Source organism: Anas acuta, chromosome 1 (assembly GCF_963932015.1).
Source record: "Anas acuta chromosome 1, bAnaAcu1.1, whole genome shotgun sequence".
NCBI classification, from domain to species: domain Eukaryota; kingdom Metazoa; phylum Chordata; class Aves; order Anseriformes; family Anatidae; genus Anas; species Anas acuta.
Window position 1 is genome coordinate 109,356,910 of NC_088979.1, and position 26,536 is coordinate 109,383,445.

At 46.2% G+C, this 26,536-nt stretch overlaps 1 protein-coding gene and 1 long non-coding RNA gene across 12 annotated transcripts in view; one reads left to right on the plus strand and one right to left on the minus strand.

Moving 5' to 3' along the window:
* Positions 1–5,335: 5,335 nt before the first annotated feature.
* Positions 5,336–7,309, minus strand: LOC137861158 (uncharacterized). The gene is made up of 2 exons (XR_011099425.1): positions 6,643–7,309; positions 5,336–6,401 (listed from the first exon to the last, which is right to left on the minus strand). It is a non-coding gene; the product is annotated as an uncharacterized lncRNA (long non-coding RNA).
* An 8,148-nt stretch (positions 7,310–15,457) lies between these two features.
* Positions 15,458–26,536, plus strand: part of POU2F1 (POU class 2 homeobox 1) — a 117,062-nt gene continuing 105,983 nt past the window's right edge. For 10 of the 11 annotated variants that reach the window (XM_068692278.1, XM_068692279.1, XM_068692329.1 and 7 more), the window contains exon 1: positions 15,458–15,578. In XM_068692278.1, coding sequence (XP_068548379.1) covers positions 15,515–15,578 — 64 coding nt within the window. In that variant the 5' untranslated portion in view covers positions 15,458–15,514. The remainder of the gene's footprint in view (positions 15,579–26,536) is intronic. The other variant, XM_068692286.1, reaches the window with a different exon arrangement.

A 26,536-nucleotide genomic window follows, 5' to 3' on the forward strand; every position in this document is an offset into this window, starting at 1 on the left:
CCCTCAGTTGAAGTAAAGCTGGTATCTAAGAGCAGTCTTCAAGGCTTTGTTCTTATCATCTTGACCCGGCTTTGTACCGGCTTCTCTCTGTGTTGCTGGTGGAAGTGTGAAGGACGGGGTGAGGGGAAGGAATTTTGGCTATCACCGGCAGAGCAAGGGTCATGCTTGGAGAGGGATCTCATTGTGGCTTCAGAAAGTGTTATAAACTCAGTGCACCAGCAGAAAGAATGAAGAAACTCATTCCCCTGCTGGATCAGACCAGCGATCCACCCCTTCTCTCTCTGATGTTGGCCAGAACCAGATGCATCTTAGAAGGTACAAAGAAAGCTTAAGTGGGCAATTATGGGCTAACCTGCCCTGAGTCAAATTTTCTCCCCGCCTGGCCCAAAGCCCTCCTTCATCTCTCTGCCTTGGTTAGAGTTCAAGTTTCTGCCCTGAAGCATGACGGCTTCTCTCCCTTCCAAACTGCTTTTCATCCTGGCCTGTCTAATGCAACTTCCCATGACAGTGTTGTGATGGGATGTATAGGTCTTGTCCATTGAGAGTCCGTGACAGATCACAGCCTTATTGGAAAGCGAGGCAGAGAGGTGAAGAGAAGGCAAGGGAGGAGAGCATAAACTCAGATGAAATATCCATCAGGAAGATGGAAGGAAGAGTGAGTGGCTGAGAAACTAATTGCTGCCTGCTGACCTGGGCTGTGGAGATAGCTTGCAAGTGAGCATTTTTGCTTTTCAGAAATTTCAGCCTGGAGCGCACTAGGAAATTCAGCTCTTGGTTGAAGCTAGTGTTCATCAATACTTCCCCTTTTATATATATTTTTTATTACAGCTGTAGAAGTATTAGAGTAGTGCTGAGAAAACTATTCTGTTACATTCTGAGGGAGCTTTTTCCTCCACTGCAGTTCATTACTCATTTCTGAAAAGGAGTATTGGAGTAATTGGGAGCTACTAGACATTGAACGCCAATGAAAAACAGGTTGTTTTTCTACTGCCTGAAAAGGATTTGGGAACCTAAAGCCAGGCATTCCTCTGTAGGACCTCGTCACCTTCATATGAACAGGGATGGCTGCTCATATATCCCAGGTAGAGCAGAAAGCTTATCTGACAGGTCAGGGTCTCAAATGAAAGAAAAAGAAATAGGAGGGTCATTAGTAAGATAATCTAAACCAATGAGTATTTTCTCATTCAAGCTCATTTCTTCCTCACAACAAAAAGGAATCCCAGTTGTGAGATAGCACCATATTGTAAACAATAGAAAAAAAAGTCTGTCTCTTGGAAAGCATCTCCTTTGCTAAATCCTAGGGATCAGCTTAGTAAAGAGTTCTTTTTGTTTGTTTGTTTCTGTAGTCGTCCTTCTTAACACTGGAAGCAATATTATTTTTCCTATAGGCTCCCTGGAGAGGTGGCTGGGACGTTTCTTTCCAGCAGTAGACCTCTGGCAGAGCTTTGCGTTTTCTGCTTCCATGGGTGACCCATGCCCAGGCTTTCTCAGTGCTAGCTGAAAGATTTCCCCCCCCACTGGCTACAAGGGATGCTAGAAATGTAGGATTTTAGTGCTGGCTATTTCTCATGCCAGATTTTCTCTGCTGAGCAGATACGTGGGTGAGCCTTTTACTTGAACAATCTAACAGGCAATCTGTAGCACGACAGAGCTGTTACCCTTTTACGCTGCCATTTACAAGTTCAAACAACTAAGTATTTTCTTCTAATCCCATAACACAGTGCCACTGCCTGGTATGGATGGGGTGATAGGAATATTATTTCTCTGGACTGATCTCATACATGTGTCCGCAGCTCGGTCTGATGACAGCTATATACCATAAAATAACCCCTCACGTCATCTGCAATCTCTCTCCTCTATCCACAACTAAGTCCCCTTTATAACTCCATTTCTGCCATGATGACAACAATGCAGCTATTTCAAGTGCATAGAAATTGTGAATAACTTGCCTATTATTTTTCCTAGTCACCTTTCTCCTCATCTCTCCTTCAGTTATGAATGCCTTGGATAAGAGAGCATCTTTGCTTAGCACCTGGAAATTCCTTAGCTCTTTGGGGGAGCTGCAGTAAATAAAAAATGATGCTAGATTCTATTTTCACTCAAAAAGAAAAAGAAAAAAAAAAAGCCATGTTATGACCTGATTCGGTGTGATTATACTGTAAACAGGCCATAAACAGTCAAAGGGAAAATAACCCATAGTATTCACACCATTTAGAGACTGTGTATTGGTAATCAGTTTTCCTCCCTGCTGTTCAAAATATTTTCCAAGTATCCCTGAAACTGCATTGGCAGCAAAATGTGGCCCAATTCAAGGGCTTTAATGCTATTGCTAAGTGGAAATGATTTTTCTCCTAGAAATTTTCAGTGAAATAGTCTCTGTTTTGCAAAAAGGAAATCACAGCTATTCCACTACAAAAGCATTAGAAACAGGCAGAGACCATCAAAAGTGTTTCTGAGAAGTCAGACCCGTGTTTTCAAAAAATTTGTCCAATTAAGAAAAAAGTACTGATGTTGAATTTCGAAGATAGAGTGGCGTTTTCTACGTGATGGTGTCAAATATTTTTTGCAGTGTTGGTTGCTGAAGTTAATAGGGAACATACCCTCCATTTTATACATGGGGGGACAGGAACAGGTGTTTTTTTTTTTTTGTTTGTTTTTTGCCTCTAGCTCATTTTCCTCCCTTTTTCCAATAATTGTTATACTTTCTTTGTCACACAGAAAATGAACACTTTAAACCAGTGGTTAACTTTACCCCTACAACTACAAACCTTCTTCATGAAGAGAACTGGGCCACCTCTGCCTATCATAACACTATTGAAGAGCTGTGCCTGATGACCATTTCTAGCCTTGATGCAGACAGACTTATCCTCCCCTTTGTGGTGAAGTTTTTTTTTTTTTTTCCTGTTTTTTTTTTTTTTTTTTTTTCCCCCCTGATATCCATGCTGAACACTTCCAGATATTTCCCCTTTACGACCTCTTTTTATGTCTCAGCATCCTTTTGGACGTTTCTATATGATAGAGTAACAGCTAAAGATGTTATGTACGTTTCCTCCATTAGCATCCAGAGGTTTTCACCAGCACCCAGGCTCCATTGTAATAATATGGCACAGAGCACAATTCAAGATGTTCTCACCCTAAACGAGGTACAAATTAAATGAACAAAGTGGGCCCAGGTTGGGAGAAAGAGATGCATCTGAGGGTATTTGAGACCCAGAAGCTGAGCCCAACGTTGTACAAGAATAGAGGAAGTCTGCTGGAAAAGTTCAAAAGACTGAAAATTCATCTCACTAACAAAGTCATTCTCCCTGAGCAATCACTCAGCTGTACGTGGCACAATTAAATACTCGCTGGCCTCAAGAGAGCACAAGCGTGACTCTAAACTAGTGATTAAGGCGTTCGCCGGAGAGGGGGAGACATATGTTCCAGGCCTTTTTCCAGAGAATATACAATGTGAGAGAGTTAAGGGTTCATTAGTGCAGGCTTATCCCCTCCCATGTGAGCGCTCCTGACCGCCAACCGCCAAGCTGCACTTCATCTTTCTGGCCCAAAGACCACTGAAATAATCCATTCCAGGGGAAATAGTTGACATGGAACTTGCTAGCAGCACCCCAGAACAGCTGATAGTGAAGGAAAAGAGCCTTCCACGTCCACACGCACACAGATTCGGCTTCTCCTGGCACACTAAAGCTCCATCTGCCATCTTCTGAGATGCCTGAATGCTGAGCGGGAAAAGCGCCTGCCCACAGCTGTTGCTCACAGGCCGTGTCCTGTCTGTGGGGAAGGGTCGGAGTCAGAACCTCAGGTAGAGGTCAGGGCTGTGGGATCAGGCTGGAAAGAAGCAGTCTCGTGTTTAGGAACTTTGTTGCAGTCTCGTGTTTAGGACTAATCCAGGATAACGTCAGGGCAGCACACAGGCATCACATCTCTGACATCACATCTAGCAGCAGCGTGGGCGTGGGGCACGTCAGATCAGTGTGTTGATTTGACATAAAATTCATCTTTTGGTAGAGGTGAGGGAATGGTGTTAGTGACTGCCCTGTGGCCACCCAAATCGCTGTCTCTGAGATGAAGGAGTCATCATGACTCTGTCTCGGGCAAATCCTCAGATGCACCAACATAAAACTCCACCGTAAGACTGGAGCAGACTCAGTCTTTTTGTTTTGTCCTGTTTTCCCAAAAAGCCTGCCAATGCCTCTGGAGTACCGAAGCTCCAAGCGCAATGTACACTGGCTTATATTTCCCTCAGCCCTGAGCATGGCAGCCGCAGGGCCGGGATGAACGCTCCCCCTCCCTTACTCTACTACACGGACTGTTACACACCATAAAACCAGGTTCCTCACAAAAAGAGCAGAATAAGACACGGTTTGGCTTAAAACTAGCCTGCTTATAAGTTAAATCTGTTCTCCATCATATTTCTTTTGTTCTGTTGCTTTTATCTTGGTGGAAACTTTTCCTGGTGACTCCTCAGGCATTCATCAGGCCCTGACTGGTGAAAACTGGTGAAAATAAGCTCTCCTCATGTCACAAGCTGTAAGAACATGTCCTTGGTATCCTGCTGTCTCAACCGGGGGCAGAATGGACTTAGAGAACCCCAACTAGAGCACATCGGTCCGGTGTTTTTTCCTGTCCTCTCCTGCACAATTATTTTGGGGAAATCTACTACTCTAGGCCAGAGCAACTACAATATCAACACCCACTATTTAAGCTTTCCACTCAGTTCTTTTCCTTGCAGCAGGGACTCACACACTGTCAAAGTTGACAGCGCTACGCTGGTTTATTGCACCAGAAGACCTGGCCTTTTCTTCCCTCCCATCTCCTGAGCTCGGCTGCTCCCATTATACGAGCCCCGGTTCACGACTGTCCTTAATAAAATCTCTGTGCTCCATATGCTCCCTCGGCCTCACTTTGATTAGTGCTCCCGCAGTCTTCCTCACGGCTGACGTCGGGCGCGTGCACAGCTCTGCAATTTCCCGACAGCCCTTTTCAAACGCTGGCTTTTAATCAGGCTCTGTTTTACCAGCACTTCTTTCTTTCACAGTGCCTTTGAAGCGGTGCCGCTGTTAGTGGTGGTGTTCCTTCTCCACTGCCCTTTTTTGTCGTTTCCACGCAGAATTTCTTAGCTTTTCAGATGCTCTTTTTTTTTCAGATTTATTATTATTATTATTATTTTCTGTATCATGATCCTAATTTCCTTCAGGATTTCTCCTTCCTCTCCTGGGAAATTTGTCTCTATTTCTGGCATCTATCCTTCCTAACCCTTCCCCACTTTTTTTTTTTCCCCTTTCTAAAGACAGGGGAAAAGAATCCATTTAATATTTTTCTGTAGTAACGTCTATCTCATCTGTCAATAAATTACCCTTTGCCATCTCTGGGAGACCCCTTTGTCTCCCTTCACTGACCTTATTCTGTACCTTGCCTGTCTTTTTTTTTTTTTTTAAGGGAGGATGCAATATCCCTGGGCTGTCATTCCATGAAGAACAGCTGTCATTCCTCCCATAGTGCCTGCGTGTGCATCTGAGGAGGGAGGGGAAAGGGAGGGGGGAATTAGGGGAAGACAGGGAGCTGCCACTGGGAAATATGTTGGCCCTGGTCACAGTGGTGAATGTTTTTTCATTCATGATATTCAGCTGGCAATTCTGCCTCTTTCTTCTAGCGGCTTTAGACATTGGTTTTCTGACTAACAGAAAACAGTTCCATATCTAAAACACAAGGTATTTATTAAAGTATTTATTAAACACAATTTTAAAAGTCATTATGTATATAATTAATACGCTTATAATTGCTTTACACTTTCCACAACTACGAACGCTCCATCATTGTCAGAGTTGCAGTCTGATGCTACAGAGTAGGATGCAGGAAGCGTATCCATGTGGCTAAAACACACGTGACTTTCCCAAGCGTTTTCAGCGTTACAAACCCAAATGCTCGCTGATAGGGTTAAAGAGCACGGTGTACTCCCGCATGCAGCTAGCTAGCTGTGCAGACCTGCATGAGGAAGGGACGAATCTTTGAACGCAGTAATTCCTGTCCTTTCCTTGCCCCTTGCGCCATGTGAAGCACTGCAGGCTCCCAGGGAGGTCATCACGCATGCTGGACACATGAAGCATGGATGCAAGTTGCTGTCTTTCTGCCCCTGCTCCCCTGCACAACGTAACTATAAACTAGAACAGTCTGGGAAAGCAAATTCTGGCTTTGATCAAATGCCCATGTCTTTTTACCCATATCTTTAAAAAAACAAAAGAACTGAAAGAAAGCTATTGAAGGTGCCTCACCTCTGTAGCATCTGGTAATTACACTGCTAAATGCATTTATTCTCACAATATCTACGTGAAGTAAGGAAATGCAGTTATTACCCTTATGCAGGCATCCAGCAGAGTCTCAGAAACTCTGTCCAAAGTGACCTGAAGGCACAAAACACAGCACATGGCCCTCACCCTCCAAGCATCTGAACCAAAAGCCTGGCATAATGCACTGTGACTCGTTCGACCCACCCCTGACGTTTCCTTTGTTTGGAAACCAGCACACAAGCACCGAGTGTGTGCCACAGGACCACGGTCAGGCCAAATCCAGACACAGACAGGTACCCTGTGGAGCTGCGAGCCCACAGGTGGTCCCAGGCCCCACATTAGCCAAAGAACTCACATTCAACCAGAAAGGTGTGATGTACACAGCAAACTTGCCATTTCCTTGTCCTGTGCTAGCAGGACATCGGAAGAACATCTTTTTTCTTAAAAGCACTGCACTACTTGTTTTACAGCTGCTTGGTGAGTGCTGTCTGTTCTGGCCCGTTCTCTCCCGTCTGACAGCTCTGACTAACAGACTCTGTTGGATTTAGCTGCCCTAGCTGGCAAGGTAACCCATCTCCCCAGCTGCGGGCAATAAACTCCTTATTCTCCACAGTGATATATGTTGATATGATCCTGGATTAAATCACTCCTTTCTGCATTTCTCGGTCCAGGATATCGGAGTAAAGTGGTAGCAGTGGTGGTTTACATTGGTGCATCAGGCTATGAGCTGAAATGGTTAGCAGTGGACACACCATTTGTCCAGCCACCTCTTCTTTGGGTTAACTCCCTGCGGCACCTCAGCAAGGTGGGTTGAAGACAGCAGTTTCTTCAACTTCTCCGGGGTGAGTCACTAGGGCTTGGGAACCAGAGCCCTCACTTTCCTGGGACATAAGGTCACAGTGCTGGAAACAGTCTTAAGCCTTCAGGAAATGAATGAAGCCCTTCAGGAGCTGTGATTTTCAAATGTGTCCTCCTGCTGGTAACACCAACCCTGCTCCAGCATCACAGTGCTGGGAGGCTGATGAAGAATGGCTCCCAGCTGCTGCCATCTTCAGGACTATACCATGTAATTATTCAGGTCTTTTGTAAAATGACACCTGTGGCAACTGGCAGAGCACCTGCACAAACATTGCTGGCCCTCGGGCTGAGAAATTTTTAAATACCCTGAGTATTATAATACTAAAACCTTGATGATGAGAGAGCGTGGGTGGAATAATTGTCTGCTCTGAACAAGGCGGCTTTTTCTCATTCAATGCCTGTAGCTGAATCCTTATCTCCTGGATAAATAAAAACAAACCTCCCAGGTTATTATTGTTCTCCTTCACCTTTTGACTCTTGATTAGATTTACCGCAGACACTTCCCTTTGGCAATGAAAGTGGAGCCCACGCGTTTGTGATGGGCGATGGTGAAGCCCTCACCCTGCTCCACCTCAGACCCTGCAGCTCCTGGGTGCTGCTCATTACCTGTCCCTGCAGCTCGGACCGAGACACGCCTCTCCTAGTGATCGCTGGCTCTGACCAACATGCTCCATACCGCTTCGAATCTTTATCTCATTTTTCACCCTCGCCACTTGGAGGCAAATCTGATGCCCTTCCACAGAGAGAAACTTGTGGCGATAGCTGCCCCGCTCAGGCTGCTTCCCCCTTCTATATTTGTTAGCGTTTTCCCTGATGAGGCCCCAGGATTATTGCAAACCAGTCCCGGGAAGAAATGCTGCTCAATTAGGCGAAAAGAAACTCGAAGGAAAAAAGGAGTAGAGCCAGCAAATTGCTTGAGATAACAATCTCCCCCCACCCGTGTGTCTCTGTAACTAAGAGGATTAGCTGAACTTTCTGTGTCACACCAAAACTGACAATAAGCAACAGTGACTTCCCCCCGCTGGCACTTGTACCTTCACATGTTTCATTTTCTTGCCCATACTACTGCCTTGCCCCTTGCTGATTGTATGACAAACTTGGGGATGAACGTGATGGCTCCTTCCTTTCCTTTAAGATTTATGACTCAAAGCCAAACAAAACCCAACTCTAGTTATTACATGCTCTGTTTCCTCCTAACAACAACTCACTTTTAACAGTATAAGCTAACCAAGGAAACATGGAAATATGGTCTACTTGATCTCACCCCAGCTATGTGCTGCGTGCCAGAGACACAAACAGCAGCCTCAGGTCTGCTGCCATGGAAGTAGGCGTAAAGGCTTCCCTGGGGAGCAGGACCAAACCTGCAGTATATATGAAGCCGAAGTCCCATCAAAAGTCAAAGTGACAGAGGTTCATGTAGATACAGCACTGCCAGCAAGGACCTGCATGAAATAATTCCCGTTTCTCCAGTAAACCCACTGCGTTTTGCTGAGCTGCCTATAAAGGTTTTAAAGCAGGTGAGCGTCTCCTTGTGATGAGCCTGCCACAGAACTTGTACTTGGCGAGGAAGTTTATTCCAAAGGCAGACAGACTGATCGAGGAGGATTCACCCATCGCAACACGCTGCCTCCCCTTCTCCCTCTTCCCCACGAGCTTCCACAGAAGACCACAGCAGGAGGCAGTGGAAATATGCAGGGTGAATCTCTCTGATACCTGAAGGGCAGCGTGCGGGCACACCGACAAAGCAGCCGCGCCACAGTAAGGAGAGAAAAGGAAAGCCAGAGGAGAGAGGAGGAGCAGAAATATTTTCACATTGATGTAAAACGCCGTGATGAAACAAATCGGGATGTTTGCACCAGGGTTGGGATTCAGGGAAAATGCTGACAGAGCAAAATCTGCAAGAAATATTGGGGTTGGGTCTTAAAATGCTTGGGATTTGCCCACTTTTGGAAAGTGTTTTACTGAATTAGGCATCTGTGCTGCCTACCCTCTTGTTGCTACACAGCTCCCTGAACCTAAATTAATTCACTATGGCATTTCTGCCGTGTTAAATGGTGTAAGCAGGTACTCTCAGGCCACATAAATTCAGCAAAGTAGTGTTTTGGGGGGTCCCCGTACAGCTTTATTTAAGATCAAAGGGTATGCGTTGTGGGGGAGAAATACCTCCAGACAGACTTTTACTCAAAAAATTTGTTCAGACTGAGGCATTGTGAAAAACGCCCGATGTATTGCCACGGGGTAAGACTGCCTTGTCACTCTATAGCAAGCCCTGTCTCGCCTATATGGAGCAGCAGTTTTAGTTCAAAGGGGTCTAGGTCCATTCTCTTTCTCCATATACGTGAAATGGGACCAGAGCGGAGCGTGGCAGCCTTTTAACAGTGCCCCACAGCACTGCGAGAGTTCAGACTAGAGAGTGAAGGACACCGTGTCCAATTGAAATTACAGAGGAATTTGGGGTAGGCAGAATATAATTACACAATTGGAATTTAAACTGTGAAATTAAAAGGAAATATTCAAGGATGAAGGGGCAGAGAGAATCCCTAATCTCCAGCCAGGCTAGGCTGTGTGCCAGAAAAGTCCTTTCTGAAGAGGGAATAAGCAAAGCGCCTGTCCTGGAAGAAAGGGAGGTAGAGAATAAAGACAATGTTTTCAAAAGCACCCCAACTCCAGCTGTGTGTTTGTCTCGCGGGCTGTGTCTATTCGACAGAAAACCTTGTGGTTGCTAAAAGGTGTCAGATGCATCCCTCTTGGCCCCCTCTTCGCTGAGGTCAAAACCAATTTGGTTCCTCGTGTAAGCAGCACCAAAGCATTCCCGAGGACTGCAGCAGAAAGCGCGCTCTGGGGCTGGCTGGAACAAGTGCAGCCAGCACTTGTTTCTCTATTTCACAGAGATGCAAAGCACAATTTGTCCTGTTACTGTAAAAGTCGGTCAAAAAAAATTAACTTTGGAGTTTTAGAAAGCAGGCGTTCTTTAATTCTGCCGCCGGACGCACAGGGGATCACTATACCTAGGGTGTGGGTGGAATTGTTCAAGCTACAGGGATTATATACAATCAAACCATACATATTCATTGGGTTTCCAAGAAATAATTCACTTGTTCTCACTATTTCCTGGAACTCATTAAAGTATGTAAATATCCCTGAGTATTCACGTTTGTTTCTACTGGTGGTCTTTCGGGGTCTTCCGGTGGTCTGGTTGTCAATGGCCAACTCAGGCATGCATACTAAGCTAAGTCATTTACACGTCCAAGGGCATATGCATACCAAGAGTTCCTCACCTGATCTTTTCAGAGGCATCCTCCAGGCCTGGGTCACCATTTACACACACAAAGTTTCTAAACTTCCCTCCATCTCACTTAACACGGTAAAGGTTTGGCCTATCTGTTCATAAAACATTTCAGATTTTGGCCCTATTATTCTATCAGGGAGAAAACCATACCTCCTTCTGGCATGGTATCACTTCTATATGGGGTCTGCCAGGCTGCAGCCCCACTAATATATCGCTGTGATCTCTGAGCACTTCCCAAGGATTAATTAAAAACTTGAAAAATTTTCAAGTGTTCCTTCGCAGTGAGGTGGGAAGCAGAGAACAGCGACAAAAAGTGTGGCAGTTTTGAGCGGCAGCTTGGATCAGGCAAATGGAAATCCCACTCCCCAGGAGCTCCGAATCAAGCTGCAAGACCCCAGCCCTGTCCCTCTGCGGGAGGAGGGACAGGTTGTGGATCTCAGCGAGCTGAACAGGGTCCTTTCATCACCGCAGAGCAGGGAGAGATGGGGGCTCCTCTTGCACTGCCCTGCCACACAGGTGGCTGAGGACACACTCCTGGATCCCCTGCCCTGGTTTAGCATTGATAAAAGGCACAGCAATAACTTCCTGAACCTTCTGAGTCAGTGATTTGTAAGATATAAATGATGGAAACTGGAAGGCGCTCAGAGGCTGCATTGATGACAGACACTGAAATGCATAAAAAAATCAAGCTAGAGAAAGTAAATGCAGCCAAAGCAGCAGAGGGGGAGAAACGGATTGAAAAACCCACATGAAAAGATAAGTGTCCTCCTAGTGATTACCTCTCCCTTTCCTGAGGATGTGTGAAGGTTCTGAGTTATGTTTTTTCTTTTTTTTTAATATGAAAATGAAAACCATGTTTCTTTTTGTCTGTGCCCCAGTTCTTATCTCCAGAAAAGCAGTTAGCTAGCACCTGGGAGGGGTAGAGGTTTATGAGATAGCACAACTTCTCTGCTGGTTTCATTAGCTGGGAGGTTCACAGGACCAGCCACAGCTCTCAGCAATGAGAGATTCAGAGTCATCCTTTCTCCAATCCAGAGGCAACAAAAGAAGGATGGAAACAGAGCTAGAAAGCAGTTTTCTCCGAGGAAGCCTGAGGAGTGCGCAGGGGAAAATGAGAGCCTGCACGTGCAATGGACAGTCCACACCCCTTTGCTGCTCTTGATGCTCATCACACAGGAGCGGGCAGCGACTGATGGGACTGTCCCCTCCGTGCTGAGAAACAGGATGGGGATAGGGAGCAATACATGGGAGAAAGGCCAACAGTTTTGTGGTGGAAGGACTGGACTGCATAGCACCAGTGCACCTTGGCCGAGGTCCCACTCCCACCAGTGTCTGTGCTATGACAGCGGAGGAGCTGCGCGTGATGTGATCTCCACTTTCTCCACCTCAACTAAGGAGCTACTGCTCCTATTTTTCCCTCATTCTCTGCTTGCCATCTCTCCAAATTGCAAGCTTTTGGAGACACAGGCTTCCTTTTTCTGTTTGTCTCTGCATTGTGTTATAAGTGAGACTGTGTCCTCTGTAACTGCAACAGAGACTGCAGCAGAGAGGATGTCAGCTCTCTGTAAGGATGTGTATTACACATGAAAAGCAGTAAACAGAGGCATGCAGACAGGTTTAGCTGAAGGTGAGACAATCTGAGCCGTCTAGAAGCAAAAGGAATGGGGAGGTTTGGGGTAGGTGTGCTTGAACACACGTGGGGCAAAGATAGGCTGTTTTAAGGCATAGGACTCTGCTGCAGTGTAGAGAAGGAACATGGAGAGCAGAAGAGAAAGCTGCAGCCAACATCATTCTAGAAACTGAAGCACCCTGAGAAAGAGCGAAATCTGATGTGAAGAAAAAATGATGGAGAGAAGGGACATTGTGTGAGAAACGCAGCATCAGGGATTCAGATTGGAGTGGCGTAGTGGAGCTGGAGCAGAGCAGATAAGTTTGTTCTTAATTTCTCTGTGCATTAGAGCTGTGTGGTGAAAAGGCTCCTTTCCTTCCTAGTCTGCTTTCTGCTTAAATCATAGAATTCTTTTGTCCCTGTCTTCCCACCTTAAACTGTCTTTCTTTTGTCCCCTGCATCCACACCTTAATACAAAAATATATATTTTTGTCTCTGAAACAGTACTGAATTAATTCTGGCAGGAGATTTGAAATTGGGGAGGCAATATAGCCATCGTGGAAAATCTGGGGTTACAGGCACAAGTAGAGGAGGCCAAGGAGGGCTATGAATTAAGAGATATCTGAATCAAAATCAAAACAACAGACACTGATTTATTGCTGAGCTTTAAAAGATCCCGAAATACTATTTCTTCCCTTTGCAGGTGTATTAATTTTGAACGCTGTATTGTTTTTCACTGCCAGGAAGTATTTCTAAAGCAAAATCCCTGAAGGAAATCATTTTACGGAGCAGACAACTCCAGTCAGAGAACAGAAACAGGGTGTCCTGCAAGATGCGCACCGCTTCGGGCCCTGCTTCAGCACAGCATGTTAGCATGTGCGTAACTGCAGCCTCACTGTCTGTGGCCAAATGACTCCAAGTTTTGCACTTCAGTCTTTCTGTGAAATGAATCTGGGGTGCTCAGCTTCTCATAGGAGTAAGCTTCATATCATTTTTGTGTCTAGTTGTCTCAAACGTTTCCAGCAATCTGCTCATGAATAAGCCACCGGTCAGGCATTATGTGGCAAATACCATCAAATAATACGTCTGTAGAAATCATAAGCTCTTTGCAGATTACTCACAATTCAAATAGAGGTAAAATTTACCTGATTGATTATTCATCATAGATGACTTGCCAGCTTTCTTCGATATACAGCCACAGGGATGAATACCATGTTGGGGAAGGCGTCAGGTAGAGAGATGAATTTGAACCAAACTGGAGAAGATGCAGACAGAGACCCGGAGCAACTTTCACACAGAGAGGGTGAGCAGACCTGTGGCCAAATAGAAGGAAGTTCTCCTTAGAGCCAATTAGAAAACACAGAGCAGGTTAGCAGCTACTGGAAAAACCAGTAACTCTTTGTTTTCAGACAGCATTTTTTTCAGTGGCTGTGGGTTCTAGCTCAGCATGCAGAAGCTGCGGGAGGGCAAGGACTAAACCAGGTGTACTGGGAGCAAATGCTCCCTGAAGAGAAGCTCCTGCAGGTGACTTGGAAGCAGCGTGTGGGACTGAGATGAGTCTGCGGGTGAGATGGGAAGATACGGGAGAATAAGTGGTGTAGGCAGGATTAGAGCTGTGCAGAGCCTTAATCTAGCTGGCCCTTTCTCTGCACCTTTATCTGTCACGGTGCAGCCACTGTGTGCTGCAGCGCTGGTATAACCTGGCCATAAAACTGGATTAACTGGCCCAGGAGGATCATGGCTGAGCAGAAGAGGGACATGACAATATGCCTTTGTTTACATTTTCACTCCTGTGAGTTAAGCATAGATCTTCTGCATGACAAAGTGCTTAATTACCGGTAGGGAATATCATCTAATGAATGCGCAAGTGTAGAATTACAGCGTTAGGGCACGGGTTTTGCTGTTTCATAGCACAGTCCATTTCCATTCCTGCTTTTGGCAGTATGGAGGTGTTATTTTATAATAGAAACAAACAAACAAACAAACAAGAAATAAAACAAAATGAAAACCAGAAAAAGTATTGCCAGAGGAGCTTAATTTGAAATGAAAATGCCAAGATTACCTCTTTGATTTGGCTCTCCCAGAGAAACCCTGCTGTGTCCCTCCCTCAGCCTTTCCTTTTTGGCTCTTCCCTGCGATGAAAAATTCCAGCAATTGCTTCTGATATAGCTCAGAATTTCTTCAGCAACAGCCTGCAAGAATGGATTCTTGCTGGTTTATCTTATTCCACGACGTCTTGAGCCTCAGAAGAAAATTCAGCTTGGACTCTGACCTGGTGAAGTTAATGACCCTCGGAAAACGTTAAGACCCAGTCCTCAATGAACACTATCACACCTTCTGTTTGCTCTTCTTATGAATGCACGTTACAAAGCTTGGTGATAGTGTATATTTGGTGCAATATTAAGGCTAGGAACATTAGCAAGTTTTATTTTTCCTCTGCCAAATCTGTCAAGAGCCAGCAAAGTTCTGTCACTCCGCCTGCTTGGCTTATCGCTGTTGGGATTGGGAAGTTCTGAATCTAAACCTGGTTTGCTTTGAGGGTCTCTCTAGCCTCTTGTTATTTATGCTTTGTAAATGATGGGGGCACGAAGCCTGATTCCTTTTTCCTTTGGGATTAGGGAAATTTGAGGTGGAAGAGGGCAAAATGTTCATTGGCGAAGGACGCCCTATGAGCGTGGCAGTGCCCACGCCGTGAGGCGCATTGTGAGGGGTTCCTTGAAGAGGAGACGGGTTTCCTCGTGTAATTGCTCTTTTCTGACGGAGCAACAGACTGCCGCTCACACGCAGGACCGACGGCCGTTATTTCATTTTCCTTGTATTCAGTTCCTTTTTATTCATCGGGGATTAATTTCGCCAGGAGCTCGGGGCGCACCTGTCTCACGGAGGCGGTTTCTCTTCATTTCCACCCCGCCACCTGCACAGACAGGTCTTTGGGAAACGCCTCCTCAGCCTCCAGCTTTTTATTCCACGGAGCTTTTATTCCGAGCCTCCCGCACTTCGTCCCCACACCGGGCTGACCGCCGTTAACGGGCAGTGGGCAGGGGAGGGGAGGGGAGGGAGAACAGGTCAACCCGTCCCCGGGGAGGGCCGCCAGGTCAACCCATTGGCGGCAACGGGGGGAGGGCTGAGGCGGTTCGCGCCTTAACGACGCCGGGGCCGGCGGTGAAGGGAGAGCGGCTGCGCGGGGGCGCGCATGGAGGGGGGGTGAGGCGAGACGGGGCGCCGCGCGCACGCGCAGAGGAACAGGAGCGAGGGAAGGAGGGGGTCGGGGGGGGGGGGGAGGGGGGGGGGGGGGAGCTCGGCTCGCGCAGGCGCAGAGCGAGGCGGCGGCGCCGGGGCTCGGCGGCTGCGCAGTGGGGGGGGAGGAGGGGAGGAGGGGAAGGGAGCGGAGGGGGGGGCGGGGAGGGGAGGGGAGGGGAGGGGGGCGGGGGAGGGCCCGTCGGGCGGCCGATTTTGGTTAAAATATTCAAAATGGCGGACGGAGGAGCAGCGAGTCAAGATGAGAGTTCGGCGGCGGCGGTGGCGGCAGCGGCAGGTAATCATTACTGCGTTTTACATATTCATATTCATACTCGCACACGCGGCCCCCCCGCCGCCCGCCCGCCCCGCTTAGCATAATTTATTAGTACTCCGGATTATTATAATTAACGGCGCAGGAGGCAGCGGGAGGGGGGGCGCGGGGGGGAGAAGGAAAGCAGCCTCCCCGTGCGGGCAGGCACACTCACACGCACACAGGCACACGCACACACACTCACACACACACACACACACACACACACACCCGGGCACACGCACACGCCGCCCGCCTGCCTCCCTCCCTCCATCCCTCCCTTCTCCTGCCTCCCTCGCACCCCGCCGGGCTCGCACGGCCGGGGCAGCGGGGACACGGGGGGCGCCGGCGGTGGGGTCGGGAAAAGGGGGGGGGGGGGGGCAGCCGGGAGGAGGAGGAGGAGGAGGAGGGAGGAAGGCCGGGGGGGGGGTGTCCCCGCTCCCCTAACCCCTCTGGGCTCCCCCAGCCCGCCTGGGATCCCAAAACCCCTCTGGGTTCCCCCCCTTTTCCCCGCGCGCCCCCCCCCAAAAGCCGCTCGGCCGCCGGAGCAGCGCGGGGGGGGCCGGGGGCGCTGGGCCCCGGGGGGGCTGGCGGAGGGAGCAGGGCCGGGAGAGCCCCCCCCGACCCCAACCCCAACCCCAATCCCCCCCCGGCGGCTGGGGTGATTTCCCCGGGGCCTGCAGGCGGGGGGTGGTTGGGTGCGGATGGCCTCGAGGAGGGGGGAGGGCGACGGCGTGCTTCGCCTTTATTATTATTATTATTATTTTTTTATATATTATTATTTAAAGCCGCCCCCCCGCCCCCAAAGGGCAGGCCGGGCGCGGGGTGGCTGCTCCTTTTGGGGTGGGGGCGGTGCGCGGAGTTCCGCCGTGCCCCCCCCCCCCCTTCCCCAGCCGCTCTTTACCCCATTTCCCCTCTTCTCCCCGACCCCCCCGCACCCCTTCCTTTCCCCCTCCTTTCCCCCTTTTTCCCCCTTCTTGCCCCATTTTCCCCCTTCCCCACCCTGCGTGGTGCCGGCAGCCGCGGTGGGCTGGCGCTGGGGGTGCGGGTCCCGGCTCCCCCCCCCCCTTCCCCTTCCCCTTCTCATTTGAATAATGTCTAATTCGGGGAGGTTTATATTATTGAAATGGCCGCCCGGCTTTCCCCGCCTCTCATGTTTAGTAATTCAGACCTTTAATAACAGCCACTCAGAGCCCAACGCCGTGTTTATATTTTACATTCGCCCCATGTGCTTTTGTGGTTCAATATGATTCTTCTTTCTCGCTCTCTCGCTTTTTAAAAATTTTCTTGGCAACCCACAGGGCCCCGAGATCAAACCCAGGCTGTGCGAGGAGAGGAGGGGGGAGAGCTAGGCCCTGGCTCCTCTGGCAGGCGCCTAGGCCTCACTCTCTGCTGCTTGATTTATTTACTAATAACCAAAATGACCCCCCCCCCCCCCCCCCATCTCCTCTCCACCCCTGCCAGCAAAAACAAAACCCTCCTGGGGCTCGAGCAGCATCAGATCTGCTCATAGATTCTCAAACACTCATGTCTTTTAAATAAGAAGCTTATTTTTAATTTATAGCAACTCAAGACTGTAAAGCTGTGCCTTTCATATCTGCTTTTCAGAGGCTTGGGCATTTTTGGTCCCTTTGTCCTTGATTCTTTTCCTTAAAGGAGAGTTGCTTCTAATTTACGTTTCCTGGCACTGAGGGAGCTGTGGAAGACACACTCAAAATCTAAACAGCTTTTTTCCTCCTCCCTCTGAGCACAAACAGAACTGAATACATTGGGGATAATCTTATTCACCTTTTTGCTTAGTGTGGATTCAGTTTAACAGTGCTGTGTGTCAGATGCTTTTGTCGCTGGTTGTATCTCTGACTGCTCTGGTTGGTTGTTTCTTTTTTTTTCTTTTTTTTTTTTTTTCCCCATTTAGATTTGGCTTTCAAGACAGAAGATGCTACTAGGCAGTACAGGGTCTAGAAAGGAAGATAAGTTTGCTGTGATTGTGCCCTAAGACCACCAAGTGAAAATTGAAATTAATCCTCTTAACACTGAATTACTCCAGATAATTTAAACCAGACATTAGGCTACTTAGAAAACAAATGGGCTACTTTATTAGGAAGAAGCAGTAATTATTTATGCAGGTATGGGTTTCAGATTTAAAAAAAAAAAAAAAAGGGGGGGGGGGGTTCGTTCGTGACCATTGTTTTCACCCCATGGAGAAAAAGACCCAGCAGCAGGGTTCTTCAAAGTAACTGTGCCAGATTAGCATGTAAACATTTCAGAAGCATGCCCAGGAAGAGTTCACGTACAAATGCAGGCAGTGTGTTTTGCGGTCTGGTACTAAATTTAATTTGTATCAAAATGCTAAGCTGCAGCTAATGAAAAGCGTTTTGGTTTCAAAAAATAATAGCTCAGATTATTTATCCTTTTTTCTTCACCCTTGGTGAAGACAGGCCTTGAATACTACAGGAAAAAAAAAATTGCGGAAGCAGTAATGAGACTGTTCAGGTGACTGACTGTTTCACAGACCAAGAGCACAAGGCTGGCTGGACAAAAAGCAGTAATATGATTTCATGCCTTAAATAGCATATGTTTTTGCACTCGCTTCACAAGATGTGGTCAAGCCGATGATGTCATTGGCCAGAGGACAAGGTGCAGTTAATTTGATTTATTGACCTGGGGTGAGGTGTAGCACTGAAACCTTCTCATAGGGAAACCATTTATCTGAGGACAATTTCCTTTATAGCAGCAATTTAACCACTGCTGAGACTGTAGATATTTTATCCAGGATGATAAAAATGTACATTGCATCTTGCAAACAAAATTTCTTTGTCCCTGACGTTTTAGTAATTTTTATAGAACAGAACACTGGACAGTGGCCTTGCGCAGTCTTACAGCTGAGCTGGGGTTTATGGCTCCAAATTTAGTTACTTACATGCCAAAATACAAATGCTTTTCTCTCCAGCATATATTTGTGTGCCTGTGTCGTAGCTTAAAATTTGACTGGAACATCCCAGTTGATGTGAATAGCAGTGTCTTCAGCAGGGAAGCCTATAGGCAGCGTGCTAGTGAGAAGTCCCTTTTCTCAAACCCTGGCCTCATCTGCTTGTTGGAAGGTACTACGGCCGGTGTTGGGGTACTGCTCCTCAGCCTTAAACGAGGACTTCTATGATACTTTCCTGCTGATGGGTGTTGGATTTTAAGCTGCTTCTTGGGTCTTCTCTGTCACTGGCAGGAGAATAAAGGAAACATGTCTTTTCTTCCCCCTGGACTACCTGGCTGTGGTGAGGGTGGAGGGTCGCACTGCTGGTTTAGTGCTTCCTAATTATTGCAAGGTGAGCATGTTCTGGTACTTTGGCTGCCTTTTAAGCTTTTATTTTATTAGGGACAGAAGGAAGAAGGCTCGCCCCCCGCATTAAGCAGTTTTACTGTCTGATTGCCTCTGCTTACTTATTCAGGTGGTTCTGCCTCTTTGTTTTCCCCTCAAAACTGACCACGGCCGACCAGTCTAGCAGCTGGTTGGAAAAAAGGGTTAAGCTGTGTCAGTAGCCATGCTGCCACACGAAGAGCAGAACTGGGAAGATGTGTGGATGTGTGTCAGTGTGGTAACCCCATCGGCTGCGGGAGCTAGAGCTTAACTCCTCCCTTCCGAGAGGGAAGAGGAGAGAACCTGAGCTTCCCACCCTGTCATCTCGAGGGGAAATCTCAGTTTTGCTGTCACTAGCAATTTCTCAGAGATTACCCTGCAGTAATAATTCAAGCAAATAAGTGTTACACTGACTTCCTGATGTTGAACGTGGATAGCTTCTGAATGCTTGTCTTGGCGAGTAATGGTGATGGTGTCTGGAGCTGCCTCAGTTGACGGGCTCAGTGAGGTAACCATCAGCTCTGTCTGTCCATTCGGCCCGTGAAGCACCGGCATATTCTCTGTTAGGAGCCTCTTGGGCTGCGTGAGGAACTGTTGTTCCCACGTGTGGTCAATCCCAATAATACCCAGAAAAAAAGATCCTGACTGCTACTGTCACTTAAATAATTATTGTCAAAGTTTAATGGTAAATCCCACATTTAAAGCAGCCCGTTTTTGCTGTTTTCGTTCTGTTCAAATATGCAAAGATGCATAGAACATCCTGTCCAGAATGCTGTTGATTGATCTGCCATCCAGCCTCTTTCTTTTAAATAGTGTTTCTTTTCCAGACACGCGTTTCTTTTCTCTCCCAATTCTCTGGAAAATTCGCGTTACTTGTTTGTACTATCAAATAATGTATTCATTTGCCTTCCTCAAATTTTGGAGTTCAAGACTTCCAAACAATTGCAGCGTTTTTAATGTGTACATCTAGTCAGCTTATTTTTTTTGTTTTTTTTTTTTTCCCCCAGCAATACTCTCAGTTCCCCTCAAAGTGTTGTTGCCACTGAGACAATCTTGATATCGATGTTTTATACAGCTGACAATTAGGCAGCTACTTAGGGTTATGGCTTTATTATTTTTATCTTGAGAGAATCAGTGGCAGTTCTGGCGAATGACTGCTTCATGACACATTTTCAATCTCTGTGACAAAGTTGTTGTCAAAAGAAGGGGTTGAATAAAATTAAGCATGACTTCAAATGTGATATGCGTGGTTTGGGTGCTTAAGCTAGTATGTGAATGAGAGACCAGCTCATGTTGCTGGATAGACTTACAGTGCTGGCTGGCTGCTGCTGCAGAGATTTGCTTCTCTGTTGACAAATTTTCCCACCCCTTTTCCTTTTGTGCTGCATTGCAATACAGGCGAGTTAAGCGTGGGTTTCGCTGGACTGAGTGTGGGAGGGTTGATAAAATTAAGGGAAGATACCGGTCTTGGTTAGTGTATATTGAGCAATTGCTCTTTTTTGATTGAAATTGTTTGACAATTGTTAACTGAGGAAAAAAAATATGCACATAACTACGTTTTCCTTTCTGCGGTTCCTTGCGTTAAATTTCATGAGTTTTATGAATTGACCCTTGCGTTGCTTCATGCGTGCTTATTTTTATCCCCAGAAGTAGAAATAATTCCTTACAATTTCAGTGTTATTCCTTTCTCTAGCTTCTTATTCCACAACTGCCTAGCAAATACCTGCTGTTGTTGTTAACATAACTGTGTCAGAAACTGACCTCTCTGGTGCATTGCAAAGTCTTTGCAAAAGGGTTTTTTATTAGACTGCTGCTGGCTAATTGAATCAGTTTAGGGTTAATAAACAGCGCAGCTGAGTGACGAGGTGGTGGTTCGGTGTAGAGGATTTAGTGGGTTCCAATCCCGAGTTTGCCACCAGCTTTGCTTGCTTTGCAGTCCTGGGCTAAATCCGTGTAATGGGAATGATAGCGAACGTTTTCACAGGGGTGTTACCAGGGGAATAATTAGCTAATGTTTTATAGCGCTTCCGAGGATGAGAGGGCTGGGATTCTCCTGTTTGTGCGTGTGATTGTGTGAGCTCGTGCCCAGGTTAAACTTTGCTCAGGATGTTTCGGTGCCGACGCGTTTGTGTCCCCTCATCGGCGGTGGAGGCCTCCTGTTGTAAAGGCACAGATTACTGTCAGTTCTAACTACACCGTGATGTGGATCTGCTGTAGGGTATGCGGTTCGGTGACAATTTAAATCAGCCTGAGTCTGGCCTCCTCTCCCTGTGTGTTCCTGCCCCCTTCTCTGCGCTGGTGCAGATGCTTGCCTGATTCCTTTGCTGAGCGAGTTCGGGGAATTAAATTGGCAGAAAACAAGCCTTGCCAAAAATAATGAATAGTTTTTTTGTTGGTTTAGCTCTCTGAACTGGCTTACAATGCGATTAGACAAATAGCAGGGCCAATGAAGGAAGGGGACGAGAAGCACATGTGTTGACTCGAGTCTTCTCGTAATTTCATTCTATCTGATGGCTTTCCCGTTGGCAGAAAGGGAGAGTCGTGCTCTCAGCAGCATGATCGTACCACTTATTTGGCGCCGGTCCTGGCACCTACTGATTTCCAGGATGCTCAAATTTAACTTGCTAACCTGGTGGAAAACTAGCCCGAGATAATTTTAGATCTCTGCTTTTGTGAGTTGAAATCAGCTCAACAAACACCTGAAGCTGTATTAGGACAAGTGCAGGAGGGAGGGTGGGTGAGCCATGTGGGTGAAAGTGGAGGAAGAAGGGGAAAGGAGGAAGAGGATTGAAGTTTCCTCTTTTCAGAAGCAGCAGCGAGCATTTTGGTTAGCTTAGTTGTACAGCTTCACCTTTAGGTTGACATAAACCACTGCGAAACTTCGGCTGATGAGCTCAAGGTGATCTCCAGCGGTGCTGACCCAAGGGAAGCGATGGGCTGTGTGGCCACGGGCGCTGTGCAGCACCTCTTATTCTAGGAGTGGGCTGTACAGAGATGTCCGAAGCTGGTGATGAAACTGCACTTAGGCAAAAGAGTGGCTTAGAGACCAACAGATGCTGACAATTTGGTGTGGTTTATGCTGGCGCAGGTATGATTGCATTAATGGTAGTCATGGCAGAAATGCTCAAATAAAAATTGTGAATGAGACCTCAGAGTGGCTCCTGTTGTTTTCGTGCTGCTTGCAGTGAGACACCCCTAAAAAGACCGTGGCTCAAAAGGACATACTAACAAAGGTACCTGGGAAGTTACACACCCTATTACTTTTGCTAAATTTCTGACTGATATCCCTGCTTCAGCCATTTAACATGATCAGTATGAGACATGATCTTTCCTATAAATTATGGCATTGTGACAACGAACCTTTTGCTCATCATCCTTTTTTTTTTCCCCTTCTTCCCAGAAATTAGATTTGGCTGTATAGAAATGAAGTAGCATATGGCAGTCTCTGTAAAATGAGTGTTTGACGCTGTATGACATGGCACAAAGTTTTTGGAAAATGAAGATGTGAACAGCTAAATTACTAAAACAGTAAATACTGTAGAAGACTAAAAAATATATATGCACAAAAACCTGTTGAATGATGGTGGAGATGTAGCTTGTTTCTTTTTTCCCCTTCTCCTTTTCTTTAAGGCACAAGGGCTGTTAGGAAGCCACCATCCCTTTTGCAGTAAGCTCCTTCGCTGTTTGTTCTCTTTGTCCTTCTGATGATTCAGTTTTATTTGAAAAATACCATGTGACTTAGTAATTTGTGCCTGACCATACCAGTGTGAAGTTGTAGCTTTATACTGCTTGGATATAGCCCAAGGGGAGGAGTATACAGTGAATAAAGGTAGAAATGACTCAGACATTTGATGAATCACTCATTTCTATATTATTAGTTAATATGGTCTACTGAATGAGAAATGTGCTTTAAGTTTCTTTCAGGAATCCTGTTGCAAAGATGCCTTTCTATTTATCCATAATTCTGTTTCTTACCTGCTGATCTTTAGTACAGCAGGTTCTCTCTTCTATTTGAATTTTCAAAGATGGGTTTAAACAGGTAATTGAATTTGATTATTTCAAAGGCTGCAGAGATATAGCAATGCCAGGAAATGCTGCCCCCCTCCCTCCCAACCCACGTGAGCGTTTCCCACCCTGTCCTGCAGTACACACACACACACTCACGCTTGTAGATGCTTTGGAAAATGTATGGGAAAGCTTGGGCTGCGGACAGTTTCTTCTAGCCCTAATTGTAGCAGGAAAGTCATTATTGCTTCTGACTGTTGGAGTTTGCTGTTGCCTTGCGTCTGTTGATGGGGCTGCCCATGTGGGTGCTGACTGATCCGTTTGGGTTAAAATAAGCTGGGTTAACAGGGACCATGGCTGAAGCCTCCTGGAGTCACCCAGATAATTCTGATTGAGATCTGTGAGCGAGGGATCGGCTGAGTTGCTTTGTCATCATACCTGGGGGTACAGTTCATGTTACACTTAATCCAATTTAAGGGTGGGTTGCTGCCAAAAAGAAGCGGGAACAGAGGCAGGAAGAGTAGTGGGCTGTCACTTTTTGGCCTATTGTTTGTTGCAATAAAGCCTATGCAAAACTGGCCAAAATGGGATGGGGTCATGGGGAGAAACTGGCGGTAGGGGGGATAAGGGAGCAATAACTTTCCATTTGCAATGTTTGAGTGAGTGAGGGTGTCTGTTCCAAGGGCTGGAAGTATGTGGCTTTCCAATGGTACTTTTTAATTGACCTTACGTTGATCTGAACTACAGAATGTAAATTATGAGTGCATCCAATATCTCGAGCAAAAGGTGGGGCTTACTAGTTTCCCTTACACAGGCTTTGTCATAAGGTTAGCTTTACTTGCTGTTCCACTTCAGTCAGAATGTAGTTTAGGAAAGCTTTTGGCAACAAAGCTGGTTGAAGGTGGCACCTCAGGAGTACCTTTCAGATAGCTGAGAACTCACTCTTTTATATATTTGCTTAGTCCAGGGCTAGCAGCTTCTGATTTCAAATCAGTCACACATGGCGAGTTGCTCTAATCACATCATTGCTAACCTTTATCCAACTATTAATTTACTGCTACTCTTTGGTTAGGCTGGATGTGCCACAGTAAGGAAGAAGCCTTCAGCTGCCAGGGTGCACCACTTCCTACCAGATTTAGCCAAGCACTGTCCTCAAAGACTGTGGTGAAGTAGCAGCAGTTGTAGGGCAAACTTCTGTGACTTATCAAGAGGAGACATCCACTGGAAAAGCGTAAACTAGAAACCTTATAATTTTCTAATGTTATCTTTACTCAGTTTTGAAAAAAAAATAAATACGGATTTCCTAAGGCTACAGAGTTGTTTTTTTTTTTTTTTTTTTTTTTCATGCATCTCAGTTTTAAACTGATTACAAACCTCAGCTGCTTACACGTTTCTACCTGTGCATGGTACTACAAAGGAGGGCTAAGCAGACAGTTGCATGTTGTTCTTCACCTCTGGCTCAGGCAAGCACAGAGCTGCAAATTCTTGGCATTTGGGAGCATAACCAAAAGCACTATCCCTGTGCTTGCCCTGCTTCTACACCCGTACCTGGGTGTCTGCTGTTGACTGTTGTTGGAGGAGGGTCAGGTAGATCTTCAGTCCACGGTGATTTGGGTATTTTCTTATTTCAAACAAATAGAATGCTCTTTCCTATGAACTCTCAGTCCATTTTAGGCTTTGTAGGTGGTTCTCTTTCCTATCCTAAAGTGCTCATCAGCATCACAAAAGAGTTCTGGAAAAATGATGTTCCGTGCATGCTTTGCATGTTTCCAGCTCTGAAACAATCTGGTGGTTGCCCCTAGGTCTTTCCTACTAATTGCTTGCATGGGAACCAGAGAACTGGAATCTCTTTTTGCTGTCCCATACTTTGTGAAGATACGGGGAGGATAAGAGGGTGGGTGTTAAACATTCAGCCTTTGTTACTACTGCACAGAAAGGATCCTCAGCTGAGCAGATGTTCAGCTCCATGAGACCCACTGAGGATGTAGAGCATCTTCTAGAGGTATCCTATAGGCAGAGACTGTGGAAATCTGCAGAATTTTGGAATTTATTTTACTTGGAGATTACTTCCTTTCTCATTGTAGCAGGAGACAATGGCGTTGTACAGAATATCTCAGTTTTGAGAGGTAGAAATGCTGTGCTGTATCATGATAGGATTTAGTTTGTTTGGGAACCTACTTGCTGCACAGTTGCACCTTATATGGTTCTGTTCTGTGGTGCAGCAGGGACTCGCTCAAAATCTGCTGAGGACTGACTAAAGCCCACTGTCACAAAACTTCCAGAGAATGCGACAGAGCCGTGCCTGTGCTGAAAACTACTTCGTTAATATTGTTTCCAATGTAGTTAAAATAGAAAATGGATCCAGGAACGTTTTGTAACAGTTTTAACAACATCCGTAGCAAATATAACTATATACTTTAAACTTTGCTGTTAATAAATAGCATTGAATTTGAATGCTTATCATTTTTCTATGTTTTTAGATGATGAACTCTGCAGCAGTAGAAAGGATTTGCAACGTGGAAGTTTGAATAAAGGCATAAAGAGTTAAAGGGTTATTTTGCATCTTAAAGCTGCTAGAGCTTTTCAACTCGGTTTGCTGGAGAGAAAGGAGGGACAGGTAGAGTTTCTTTGCATTGTGGTGTCTCTGTCAGGATTGCAGGTGTTGTGGGCATCTCTAAACATCTTAAAAATAAATAAATGAGTACTGTTAAAAGAAGCACCAACTGTTAAGTGAATAATATGAGGAAAAAATACCACATACAGAAACGTGCCAGCAGTTCTGTCTCATTCCCCATATGTAGGGTTAATGTAAGCAAAGGTAAGGCTTGACAGAAGGGGTAAACCACATTCCACAAGCTCATTTAAAAGTTGCATAAAAAGCTCTCCGAAGTCTTGAGACAATCCGTAATTTTCTGTGTGCGCTCAGAGAAGACACATTTGTTTTTAGTTGCTCAGGGGATCAGTTAATCTGTCAATCTCTCAAAAAGCAAAATTAACTGCGGGCAGAGTGGTATCTTTTCAGTATTTACTGAGGTGGTGATTTCATATGGTGTGGGGCTGAGCTCGAAACGCTCTATTTACAAATGAGGAAGGGAATGTCGCTGCCATTTGTCGTGTATAGCACAGACACTTCAAGAAATTTAGGATTATAGGTGAACTGTGAAATCTGAATGCGTTTCTGGCATAACTTGCTTGAGGTTTTATCAACTTAGTAGCTTCTTTCAGTTTTCCAAGGTTGTGGCAGTTGTATTAACTGTGCTTGGTGCATTAGGACTTACGCCTATGTACACCAGTGATTATCACCAATGGCAGCATCTGTTCCTAAGGCTTTTAAAAACACTTGGAAGGCACCTTCATTTCTTTGCTCATTTCTGTGCTGGACAGTTTTTGTGTAATATACAGTCAAGTGTGGGCAGTTGTTTCCTGAGCACGCTTGGTGCTGTGGACGGGCAGTTAAACCAGGGGTCTTCCTGCTGCACTCGTTCTGGTAGCGGCCATCATTCTTGGTTATGTGTGATTGTATTAGCAGAACATGAAGATAAACACGTGGGATACAGCTGCCTGCTAATCATCTGCTTCTGAAAGT